Source organism: Podarcis filfolensis, assembly GCF_964270895.1.
Source record: "Podarcis filfolensis genome assembly, chromosome: 7".
In the NCBI taxonomy this organism is placed as follows: domain Eukaryota; kingdom Metazoa; phylum Chordata; class Lepidosauria; order Squamata; family Lacertidae; genus Podarcis; species Podarcis filfolensis.
The window spans coordinates 57,395,499-57,408,633 of NC_139603.1; the positions used below are offsets into that span (position 1 = coordinate 57,395,499).

At 41.2% G+C, this 13,135-nt stretch overlaps 1 protein-coding gene across 4 annotated transcripts; it reads right to left on the reverse strand.

The window, feature by feature from the left end:
* Positions 1-1,883: 1,883 nt before the first annotated feature.
* TCF24 (transcription factor 24) lies at positions 1,884-13,012 on the reverse strand. Of its 4 annotated transcripts, XM_083623473.1 has the most exons (5): positions 12,886-13,004; positions 12,450-12,516; positions 7,864-7,940; positions 6,313-6,698; positions 1,884-3,754 (listed from the first exon to the last, which is right to left on the reverse strand). In XM_083623473.1, the coding sequence occupies exons 4-5, from the start codon at positions 6,682-6,684 to the stop codon at positions 3,641-3,643; spliced, it is 486 nt and encodes a 161-aa protein (XP_083479599.1). In that variant the 5' UTR covers positions 6,685-6,698; positions 7,864-7,940; positions 12,450-12,516; positions 12,886-13,004; the 3' UTR covers positions 1,884-3,640. The 4 variants fall into 4 exon arrangements, with proteins under 4 accessions (XP_083479599.1, XP_083479597.1, XP_083479598.1 ...); XM_083623471.1 differs by lacking the exon at positions 7,864-7,940; XM_083623472.1 differs by lacking the exons at positions 7,864-7,940; positions 12,450-12,516 and having other exon boundaries at positions 12,886-13,012.
* Between the last annotated feature and the right edge of the window lie 123 nt (positions 13,013-13,135).

Below are 13,135 nucleotides of genomic sequence, written 5' to 3' on the forward strand. Positions count from 1 at the left end.
TAAAAAACTTAACTTGCCTTCAGATGGCTTGGGGCTGGATAACTCCATACCCTCCAACATTGTTGCAATGAAAATAGGGACATCCTAAGGAAAAGCGGGACAATCAGAAACCGCGACGGGATTGTCTGGGAAAATCCAGGACTGTCCCTGGAAAACAGGGACACTTGGAGGGTCTGACACATTTATAACGGCATAACCTTTAATGGACTACCTTGTATTAATAAACGTGTTAAGACTTTAAGGAGCTACAAGACTGGTACCACACTTCCACGTCAGGGAAAAGTATGTGCTCTAATATGGGGTGCACCAAAGCTGGGCAAGTGCCCCCCATAAGGAGTTCTCCCGGGTCTCCCCCACCCCACTTGCCTTCCCCCTGTTGCTGGACTCTTGCCATTAATATATTAATGTTATTTTTCCTTCAGATATCTCACTACATAAGTATCTGAAGAAGTGTGCATGCACACGAAAGCTCATACCAATAACAAACTTAGTTGGTCTCTTAAGGTGCTACTGGAAGATTTTTTTTTATTTTGTTTCAATATGTAAGACACTCAACTTACCACCCCAAAAATATACTTTGCCATGGACATAGACGTGAGGGGGCAGGGAGGGGCAACTGCCCCTCTAAATCAATAAAAATACATAGCTGAGGTTCTGCCCCCCCAACAAAAGGCCCCCCCTCCCTAAAAATCCTGGCTATGCCCATGTACTTTGCACATTCTGTGCTCCCCCATAATTTTATCTGGTGCTGCTCCCACTCCATGGGGTGGCTTATTGTTTATATAGCAGCCTCATTCGAGATGCTGCTGTACAAGATTAAATAAAACAGATCCCTGCCAACGGAGCAGACAAAGGGAAACACACCCAAAATATAAATAAATAAAAACATACACATATATAATCAAAACATTAAAAATATTATATACAATGCGCTTTGGGTTCATGTTTATAAGCTGTAATTACAATAGTATACCCTCTAGTTAAAACATTTTCTGCGTTAATATATTCTATGTCAATCTCCATTTGCTCCCTTAGAGACCACATGGAACAGAGCAGTCTTTGTGCAAAGTAAAGGCTTGGGGCAGATGGGAGGGGGACTCAAATGAAGAGAAAAATAAGATTGGGGGAGTCACATGAAGAAAAAAAAATGAGATTAAAGTCACGACTTGTTCCAAATTATGGATTGGTTAGCTATAAATGTATACGTTTTTATATGCCCACATGCCAAAAAATAATGAGGTGTGTATTCCAGATCATGAGACGCACATACGTTTTGATGGAAGATGTTTCTGTGCAAACTGCGGAATGGGCCAGAATTACCCAGCACCAATGCACAGGAGATGCGCTTGTGCCATTATGCCTAGAAGGCCCACAGAAACAGCTCTCGTGAGGCTTTGGGGCTGGGATTGAATGGCAGGGGCAGCCTCCTTTTCTGATTTTAGTATGGGGGTGGAGGGAAAGTATGCTGGAAGTGAGGAGTCACCAGGGTTCAAGCATTTTAGGCCTTAGTCCTATGCACACATACCAACTAGAATAAGTCCCACTGAAATCAGGTATTCTGAGTAAAAATGCACAGCTCTTGCTTGAAATAACTGAATGATGTCACTAACAAAGGTGTTCAGTTTTATAAAGTACTAGTGCTTAGAAAAGGTACTGTTAAATATGGGGAGGAATTATTCCTCTACAGAGACTGTGTGTCTGCAAGTCACATTTTTCACAGTTAAAGCATGGGAATGGTAGCTGGAATGGTTCCGGAATAAGCCATAGCGATGGCTGAGTCAAAGGCTAATCAGTTGTCATTATTATTATTTTAAAGAAAATCCTAATATTGTAAGACATGATAACATTCTTAACTCCTGTACCGCAAAGAAATTTCCCAAATATTCCTCTTAAATGCATTTTATTTTATTTTTGGCTTCTTGTGGAACAGTTTCATTTCTTTGATTCTGACAAATCATAGCAGTTTTTAAAGTATTTAATATAAATATTAAAATTCTGTAAAATCATGTATAACATATACAATAAGAAAAGATAACTAGGTGAACCTCAGCTGCACTTATCTTATAACCTCTGTTGCTTACATGCTGCAAATATTTTAGCTGAACTAGCTGAGCATGCAAGCTCTGTTTTCTGGAATGAACATATCAAGCTATAAAACATGTACACATGTTGCAGTATAGAAGTACGGTAAGCTTTTCCCTCAAACATTAATGCAGTTCAGACCGTAAAATAGAGATAAACACAAATAATAAATTATATTACAACACCCATAATATTGCTAGATTCCATACACAAAGCTGCTTACATTGTGGTTTTGTTTTTGTTTACTGTAATGTTCTCACTTGACTATTAACACACATTCATTTTATCAGTGAAAAGAGGCAAATAAATTCATCTGAGAAAAGGCTCTTGAATAGTAGATGCTTCTAAAGGTCATTTGGACCTCTGCGGAAAAGCAACAAAGAGTCTTGTGGCACTTTAAATAGATATATTATAGCATACGTTTTTGTGGAAAAGAGCCCACTTCATCAACCACATTTGGTATTATCCTAATATGGCAGGTATTATACAGTGAAAATAATTGTAAACAGTAAGGTCAAATAGTAAAGAAACAAAAAAATATTATGCAGTGTAGAAACTTCATAGTGTAAAAAGTTTGCATTTTATGGTTAATTAATATTTGCAGCTTATTGAAATTATATTTTATTGCAGAAGCATCTTAATTCTACACACTTAAGATGCAACACAGAAATCCATATCCAAAGTTCATATAAACACAGATCTGCTTTTTAAGCTCCTTCTTTACAAGATCAGCCAAACTACACTGTAAACTCTATAGATGTTTTATATAAACACACACACACACACACACACACAGCCTCATGCTGATCTATCAGTGGCCATTAACCACAACTGCAAAATAGATCCTCTATGCTCAGGAACCCTATGAATACCAGGTATGGTCACAAACAATGGTGGAGGGTTGTTGCTTTGATGTCATGCTTGTGCACTTCATGAGAGAATCTGTGCAGTCATTTTTGGAAACAGGACACTGGAATAGATGGATCGCTGATCCAGCAAAGCTCTGTTTAAGTTCTTAAAAGCTCAGATGCATGTGAACAGCCAAAAGAATGCACACCTGTGTTTCTTGAGGGATATGTTCAGAATGAATCGCTTCATTGAGATAGTCCATAATTCTTATGTTAATCACGAACCTTGTTGCTTTAATGCTTGCAAGTTGTCTATTATTTATAAGGGTCAGCTCACATGTTACAGTCAGCCATTTCCTTCACAAATGGGATGGATTGCTTGTTGACTCAAATAATGCTACATTCGCCAGGAGTTCATGAATCTCAGTTGGTATCATGTGTACAACGCATGTACATTTTGCTATTTCAGAAATCGTGGAAGTTGTTTGCGGCAGGAGGACCATAATGCACTGCTCACACCAATAGCCTGCTTCTGGACATAAAGAAAGCAACCTAAAGGAATGTGTGACTATCTTAAAATTCAGCTTGTCCACCTACTTCACATGATGCCAGATACAATTGGGAGGAGGGTCATATTTGCTGGAAGAAGTGTTTTAATTTAAATATATCCAGCATAATAAATACACAGCATTCAATATAAAAACATAGCATTACATTTGTGAATTTTTTGAAGTTTCTCCTTGATTTGTGTTTTCTGTTTGCGCTGAGTGACTCAAAAACTGCCCTGTAGCTCCAATGTATAGCCTTGATCGCATTGGCCATTTCTAGAAGACAATGTATACAAAAGTACACAATAGATTAGTATTGCTTAGGTGTCATGCTTTCTGAAACAAAAGAGACGAATGAAACTACAGCCGTACCTTGGAAGTCGAACAGAATCAATTCTGGAAGTCTATTCGACTTCCAAAACGTTCAAAAACCAAAGTGTGGCTTCTGATAGGCTGCAGGAAGCTCCTGCAGCCCATCGGAAGCCACAGAAGCCCCAACGGACGTTCGATTTCCAAAAGAACGTTTGTAAACCAGAACACTCACTTCCAGGTTTTGACTGTTCGGGAGCCGATTTGTTTGGGAGCCAAGGCGTTTGAGATCCAAGGTACGACTGTATACTGAAAACACACACACCTGAGTGCAGGGATCTGTAGTTTACAGATCTGTGCCTTGAGAGTAGTAATACACTGTGTTCAGTAGTGAATAAACTGAATGCCTCTTTCATCCCTCAGGGGATAAAAGGGGGTAGACCTGTGGGTTACAGTTATCAGGGATGTAAACTAGAGAGAGGGCAGGGCATGAGGCTTGCTGACCATTTGAGAGCCAGGCTCTGGCTATGGAAGGAAGGACCTGTTGGGGTGCCAATGCTGTGAGACCCTCCACCTAGGTTCAGGTTGTACATATGTGTAAATAAACCACATATCATAAAGATACCACAGTCTCCGCTGTGCCTCATTAGTCTAAAAGGAAACACAGATCCTGAGTTAAGGTGCACCTGCATTTCCTGGAGTTTCACACTGCTCATGGAGATTGGGGTGGCATGTTAGAATATGTATTTTTTAATGTAAAAGGTAAAGGGACCCCTGACCATTAGGTCCAGTCGTGGCCGACTCTGGGGTTGCGGCGCTCATCTCACTTTATTGGCCGAGGGAGCTGGCGTACAACTTCCGGGTCATGTGGCCAGCATGACTAGGCCTCTTCTGGGGAGCCAGAGCAGCGCACGGAAACACCGTTTACCTTCCTGCCGGAGCGGTACCTATTTATCTACTTGCACTTTGATGTGCTTTCGAACTGCTAGGTTGGTAGGAGCAGGGACCGAGCAACGGGAGCTTACCCCGTCGCGGGGATTGGAACCGCCGACCTTCTGATCGGCAAGTCCTAGGCTCTGTGGTTTAACCCAACGAGCAAGGGCCAATTTAATACCACTAGTGAATAGAATGAGTACAGGAAACAAATAAGTGAAGGGCTGCTTACAGTAATAGTTTGCCTGTTTTTCCTAATTACCAACCCTTTAAATTAGTAGTTTCCTGAACTAAGCCAAGAGGGAACTAGTCCAGGAAATTACTAATTAAAGAGCCAGTAGCCAGGAGGAGCAAGCACTACTTTAATGCAAAGTAAATGAGAGGCATTTTCTTGATTCCATTGAACTAAAAAGATTACTTCTTTCAGTTCTATCTGACGAAGAGTTCTACTTCTCCTTTACATCTGCAGGTGTTGCCATACGTCTGGATTTTCCCATATCCAGAATACTGCTGTCGGCAACAGTGACCGGGCGGAAACCGGACAAATGTCCTGGAAAATTTGGGCGTATGGCAGCCCATGTTGGCGGTGCTGCTTTTGCCATTTTTCCATACAAATAGCTCAAAAATGGCTTTTTTGCAATTTTGCTCCAAAAGCCAACTTTGGGTAAAAAAAGCTCAACAACATTTCTTTCTGCTTGAAATATGGAAACCCTATTTCACTCCCTCTGAAGGAGCAGCCACACAGCTTAGGACGTCTGTATCCATTTCTGTTGCTTGAGGCTCAGGTGGCCTTGGTGGTGCTGAGTGCCTTGCAGCAGCTTGGCTGGTGGCCCAGCTGCATCACTCTCTGGACAGGGATATCCTAACTTCTGTCATCTATGCTTTGATAACCTCTAGGTTAGATTACTGCAGTGTCTTCTGCATAGGGCTGCCTCTGAAGTCAGTCTGGAAACTTCAGTTGGTGCAGAATTCAGCGGCCAGGTTGCTCACCGGGGCAAGGCAGTTTGAGCATAAAACGCCAGTCCTGGCCTGACTGCGCTGCCTGCCAATTAGTTTCTGAGCCCAATTCAAAGTGCTGATTTTTACTTAAAAGTCTTAAATGGTGCAGGACTGCAATACCTCAAAGATCGCCTCTTCCCATATGAACCGACCTGGACCCTGCAATAATCATCTGAGGCCCTTCTTTGTATGCCCCTCAAAAAAGCATCCAGAGGGTGGCAACATGAGAACGGGCCTTTTCTGTGGTAGCTCCCCATTTGTGGAAGGCTCTCCCCTAAGGAGGCTTGCCTGGCACCATCAAAATACATCTGGTGCCAAGCAAAAACTTTCCTTTATAACCAGGCCGTTGGCCTTTAACCATCTGTGGCCTTTTAGATGTGGGCAGGATGCTTTTAATGCATTTCAATTTTCTCTTGGTTTTAATGGATGCATGTGGGGCTTTTTGTCTGTCTGTTTGGTTGGTTGTAAGCTGATTTGGGTTGCCCTGGGCAAGATAAAGCAACTGACAAATTTAATAACAAATAACAAAAGCCTTCATGTTCTTACTTGATTCAGCCTAGTAAAAGAAAACCACTTTGTTTTGCATTGCTTACCTTAACTGGATGGAGATAGCCATCCCCTCTCAGCGTGCCCAAGCCCTCTCCGGGCAACTCTTCTTCATCCTGCAAGCTGCGGGTAAGGTGAGCAATGTAGGTAGTGGCCAGGAGCAGCACGTCCAACTTGGAGAGCTTGGTGTCGGGTGGCACAGAGGGCAGGGTTCTCTGCAGCTCCAGAAAAGCATGACGCAGAGTCTGCACTCGGCTGCGCTCTCGGGCGGCATTTGCAGCTGCTGGCCTCCCCAAGGCTATTGCAGTTCGTTGACCAGCTGAAGAATCTGTGCCAGACACGCTGGCTGGCAGAGAGCTGGAGTTAGAGCAGGGCACAGTGAGCTCCTTGCAGTTCTCCGGTACATTTCTATAGTCCATTGGTGGAGATGAACCTGCAGCCAACAACAACACTTATTTCCAAGTACTTCAGAGGATGATCAGAGTTACGTATTTTTAATGTTGTTATCATTACATCCTGACCCGATTTTTTTTTTAGTATTACTGCAACACTGTGGACGTACAATTTGTTTTTCTCTTTTATCACTGTGTTTTCAGGGAACACAGCTCATAACAGCCAGTTCATTAAATCAGTATAGAACTGATTTTGTAACTCTTGAGTACAATCTGCATGGTTGGCCACTAGTTTTAGGCAGTGGTGTAGCGTGGGTTGGCAGCACCCGGGGCCATGTGGAGGAAGTATGGGTGGGAGGGAAACAGATGGTGTATGCTGACCCTCCAAGTGTCCCTATTTTCCAGGGACATCCCTGATTTAGAGAAGCCATCCCAATTTCTGATTTGATTCCAGAATGTCCCGCTTTTCCTTAGGATGTCCCTATTTTCATTGTAGAAATGTTGGAGGGTATAGAGTTATTCAATCCCCGAGCCATCTGAAGGCAATCCAGTATAGGGATTTTTTAAATGTTTCATGTTTTATTATGTTTTTATATATGTTGGAAGCTGCCAAGAGTGCTGGGACAACCCAATAAGATGTGCGGGATATAAATAGTAAAATTATCATTATGGAATGGGATGTCCCTATTTTCACCGGAGAAATGTTGGAGGGTATGAGTATGCATGCACATTCAACTGCCTAATGGCATTCACATCACCCAGGAGATTGCAGCCGTAAAGATAAGAAGAGTTGTTCTATTGTCTGGAGAGGTCAATTCCTGGTTTGCATGGAGAAGCCATTTTCAACAGAGCCCAATGCCGGAAGTGCTCAGCGGTATTGAGGCAGCACGGGGTGTTGAAATTTTGTGCGCCTAACAATTTTGCGGGAACTGCTCCTGTGCCCCCGCCCTCACTATGTCACAGGTTTGGGTGAACTAGGCTAAACAAATCATCTGTATTAGAGTTTGCAGATCAGCAGAACCTTATGGAGCTATGCATAGCCAAGAACTGTGGTCATGTACAGAGTTCAGGTAGTTCTAAAAGACTTTCAGAAAACAGTGGCTGACCTGAGAGCAATAAAATAGGAAGCAATCAGAAGCAGGTAACTTTAAAAGTATACGTTTAGGCGGAACACCAGTCAAACTTACAAGTTTAGAATTTACTCACATGCTTAGAATTGCGTTCTCTGAACAGTGATCTCACTCAATGAATTAATTTCTGCTTTTGCACCAACATACTGTAACCTTAAACATTAAGAGTGCCCAATAAAGTTATCCACAGAAATGGCAGATATTTTGTTGACTGAGCTGAACAGCACATAGTACTCTTCCCCAAGTCAAATTGTGTAATGACAAAGGCTGGACAAGTTATTTTGGCACCCAACTCCCAAGGAAGAAAGTAACACATGTGCCTCTCCTTGTAAGTAATTAAAATACAACAAAAATATTAAATAACTCAGAATTTCCTGCCCTTTCATAACACCCCAAATCTGAAACAGTTTCCTCACTCTGCCTAATGGTGGGGCCAGCATCACACAGCCTACCGTATATTGTATTTGCTCAACAGATGGATTTCTCCTTAAAAAAAACACACCCTAAAACTTATAGCGAATATGTCTAGAGCCCAATTCTGCATTCTGTAAATAATATCTTATTATATTAAGTGTGAAAAATCAAATTACACAGAATCTGACTCTACTACGTGGGTAATAAATGGGCTGTCCTTTTAGAATAATAAAAAACCCCACTTCTTCCAGAGGTTAAATATTAATTCTTTTTAAATATTCCAGTAGAAATTAAACTTTAGTTCAATCTCCTATTTCCTTTTAAAATATAAACATTTGGCAGAAAGATCTACACCCTTTTTCCTCTGGGCTGGTGGACGCTGGGGGTGGATTGTTCCCTAAGTATTTTGTTTTGTATTGTTTCGCAAAAGATTCTGGTAATTAAATAATGAATGGCAATAAATTCTTTTTGGCAAGGTTTTGATTGGAATGACCTCTATAACTTTGAAGAGAAATTGTTTTTATTCAACTTAACTGAAATATCACCACTTTGGAAATCATTGGTAACAATAAAGTTACTTTTTTGATTGCATAAATGAGTGTTCAGATGATGTTATGTAACATGAAATACTGCTTGAAAATTCTGATTGAGAAGGACTGCAATTCAAGACCCTTAAAATAAAGTGCTTTTATTGAATATATGTTGCAGTAAACAAACTGAAAAGAGATGGTTTCTTGTCATTTCCAATTTACACTAATTTACAAATTAAAAAGGAAAAGGTCCAGTCGCGGACGACTCTGGGGTTGTGCGCTCATCTCACTCTATAGGCCGAGGGAGTCGGCGTTTGTCCGCAGACAGCTTCTGGGGACCTTTTAATGTGTTTTTGTCAGGATAAAAGAACAGATTATCGTAACGTTGGTTTGCATCTGTGAATGAGATCCATTGGATTTCCCCCGTTTTGTAAACAGCACCTTGCCATTTGGGTGCATACTGTACCACTTGCGTACTCAAAATTAGGTGTGTGGTTCTTTCAGTCATGGCCATTGTGTACAGTCATAGAAATACCTGGAATATCTATGTATATGTGTTTGCATATACACTGGCCAACATCCAAAGACTTCTAGGCACATACCTAAAATGCTTTTGCGCGAATGCTGAAGCTTTTGCCCATTTTCATTTCCTTCCACAAAGCTTTGCATTGCAAGAGAAGCTCCTCTGGAAGGTCTTCTGACCTGCAGTAGTTGCTTTTGGAAGTATGTATGCAAGAAGCCAAGATACAAAGGGGAGGATGAACAGTTTTGTGCTTCTGATTAGCTCTTTTGATTATACAGTGGTACCTCGGGTTACATACGCTTCAGGTTACAGACTCCGCTAACCCAGAAATAGTACCTCAGGTTAAGAACTTTGCTTCAGGATGAGAACAGAAATCGTGCTCCGGCGGTGCAGCGGCAGCGGGAGGCCCCATTAACTAAAATGGTGCTTCAGGTTAAGAACAGTTTCAAGTTAAGAACGGACCTCCAGAACGAATTAAGTTCTTAACCCGAGGTACCACTGTATATACAGTTGTCTGCATGTACACACCATCAGCAAGCATAAATTATTGCAGAAATCAGAGGGACTACAGGTCAGCTGTGTACTTCAGTCCTACAGATTTCACTGGCAATGAGTTTGAGGAGATTATGCTCCTAGTACATGTATATATTATGTATTTATTAAATCTAGCATATTTCTAGGAGTCTTAAAAATTAGATCTATCTATCTATCTATCATCTATCTATCTATCTATCTATCTATCTATCTATCTATCATCTATCATAATCTATCTATCTATCTAGTTGGGATAGTAGCAAACCCAGGGACCAGTTTGCAGAAGGAAACCCAGACTTTAACAGGGCTGAATCAAGCTGTTCTGCTATCCCAGGCAAAAATTTATTTTGATGCTCAGTCTTGCACTTCATTGTATATAGTGTGTGATTGGGGTGGAAGGGTGTTTCTGCAGGGGTTTAACAGCAACTCATCAATAGGACATTGGGAAGGGGCTTCAAGTGGAAAAATGAATGGAGGGGGAACGAGCCTAACACACATTCTGTGCCTATGGTGAGAACAGGATCGGGACCACTGGAAGAACTGTATTCCCATCTCAAAGGTTTCCCCTAGTTTCAGAATCCTTCCCTGTTCCATTCAAGTATTTGCAAAAACGTAGGGTGATGAATGCGTCTGATTCTTATTTTTGTACTGTTGCAATTGTTAAGTTTTTTTAGACCGAATGCTGTCATTGCAGCAGACTGTAGTCAAAAACAACAAAACTACTGATATTATTATATTATTATTATTATTATTAACATTCAGTGCCTAATGTTTTCAAGGAGCTGAACAAGGTATCAAAAAACCACACAGCCCCTGCCATCAGGCTTACAATCTAAGGGACAGAATGCAAAAGGAAATAGGAAACATACACTGCAGGGAATGTCTAAAATGTAGTAGTGTGTAATTTTAATGTTGTGTCTGCCAAAATGCTTTCCATGCAGAGGATCCCAGGTTTAAACACTCCCTGACATCTCCAGGTAGGGCTGGGAATGTCTGTGGTCTGAAACCATGGAATGCTATTGCCTGTCAGGGTAGAAAATGCTGAGTTAGGTAGACCAATGGTCTGACTTGGTTTCAGGCAGTTTCCTGTGTTCACACAGGAAAATTTACAAGCACAGACCAATTTGCAGTTTCTGTGGTGACAGTTTTCCTCTTACAGTAGCAGAGAAAAATCGCTTCTAAAAGAGGCACAGAAACTCCCATAACATTATTTATACACATGTAGGGAAATAACTGATCAAAATCTACATGGGATATTTAGTGCATCATGTGTCACCTGCAGTTTATAACCTATATGCATTTATTTTCCTTAGTGCAAATCTGCATCAGTATATTTTTAACAAGATCTTAAAGATAGACTTGCAAGTAGTCAAGAGTGAAAACCAGTCAAGATGGTCCTCAGACTTCCAGTGGTGGCATTCCAAAATTAAGTGTATTCCTATAACCAATTTGGAAGGAATCAATGCATTTTAATTGCCTGTCATTTGTTTTAGTATGCCCCCAATATTTTCCCTTTCAGGTTTTAGCTCCTTTGCTTTTGATTTGTTTTGTCAATAGCTGTTTTTTTAAAATTAATTTGCCTGAATGCTCAGTAAATATTTGGTGCTCATTGAACTGCTATAGAATGTGTACATTTCCTTTTCTGGTCCAGCATTCCAACAAGCAAATTATATTAGTTAGCATCCAACAAATACATTGTAAGTGAACAACTTACAACTCTTTTACACTTGAGGGATTTGAAAAAATGTTTGATGATACAGAAGGATTCTAGGTAGTGCCTTATTGGGCTTTTAGGATCTCTTCAGACACCACTTTGGCTGTAACATCAGTTAACTGGGAGAAATGAACAGAGATGTTTAGGGAGTAATGAACAATATTACTGCCACCTTCCCATTCTTAACATTTATTTGAACACAGAGTAGGGGAAAATCAGTAGGACATATTAGCAAATAAATTCATCAATCCAAAATTTTCTTATTTGGAAGTCTTATTTGAATGAGGCTTACAGACAATAAAGCACTAAATTTAGCATTGCCACCCGACTGTTTTTATTACAAAAATTAAACCTAAAAGGATAAAGCTAGTATGCAGCATTGTTTACTTAGGAGCATGCCCCGTTGAACTAAATTCCTGCTATTTATGAGCAGCTGTTTATAGGACTGCAAGGGAAGAAAAAGTAGTGCAGAATTTCCCATTCAACGTTCTAGGTACAACAATTTCCCCAAGCATCAGTGTGATTCTCACTACTTTAATGGGCAGCCGGATGCAAATATGCCTTTCCCCACTCTCACTTTCTTGAGGCTTGAGGTCAATTTGCGGCTGATGTATGGCTTGATCCTCAATACACACAAATAACTTCTATTTTTAAGATCGGGATGAAAGGTTCTGTAATACATTCCCATTATATATATATATATATATATATATATATATATATATATATATATATATATATACTGTTTTTATTCAAACCGTTGGAACATCGAAAAATATTCGTTCTTATACGCCACATCTGTAACTCAAATTGCTTTCTTACAGCTACACATTTTGACTTTCCGGCACTGAAAAAACAGCAGCTGGAAACAAGCAGTCGCACCCGAAAAGCCAGGAGCTTTTAAGAGATCGAGATATTCCCTATTCCGAAAGCCCACAAATTCGCACCTTTCTTCAGTTGAGCCTAGAATAACTCCCGACACGAATCAATAGCAGCGAGACTTCGCTCACAATCCTGCAAGGAAACAAATATCACTTTCAATCCCTCCTGAGTATAATGGCAAGATGATTAGGGAGAGCTAGCCAGTCCAATTTAAAATTACCTGCTTGTTGTTGAGCCCGCTTCCCTCGATTTGCAGGGTAACTTTTATTCCCAGGGAAGTTACTGAGGCAACTTCCAAGAGTACATGTTCAAAGGGCAGACAGACCACCAAGATGCATCTCTAAAGCAGCACTTTTGGGGGAAACCGTTTCGGGCAATGACTGGGTTCTAACAATAAATGAGACTGCACGCAAATACAGAACCAGAGTAAATATATCAAAACAGCACAAATGCCCGCTACTGAGATAGAGAGAGCAGAAAGTTACCCAGGAAAGCACTTACTTAGTCTTCTGGGGTGAGCACCCGGGGCAGAGAGGCGCCTGGCCGGCCAGTAGCGATGTAGTCCAGGCTGGGAGTGGAGAAGCGCGTCTCTCTTATAGACTTCCGAGGGGCTCCTCCGCCTCCTGCTGCTGCTGCTGCTGCTCCTCCTCTCGCATCGCCCCCTGTCCTTCCTGGCGAGCTCGACCTCTTTCCCCTGCAGGGGGCCGAGGCGCCTTCCGACCGAGAGCGGGGCTGCTGCCTAGCGGCAAAG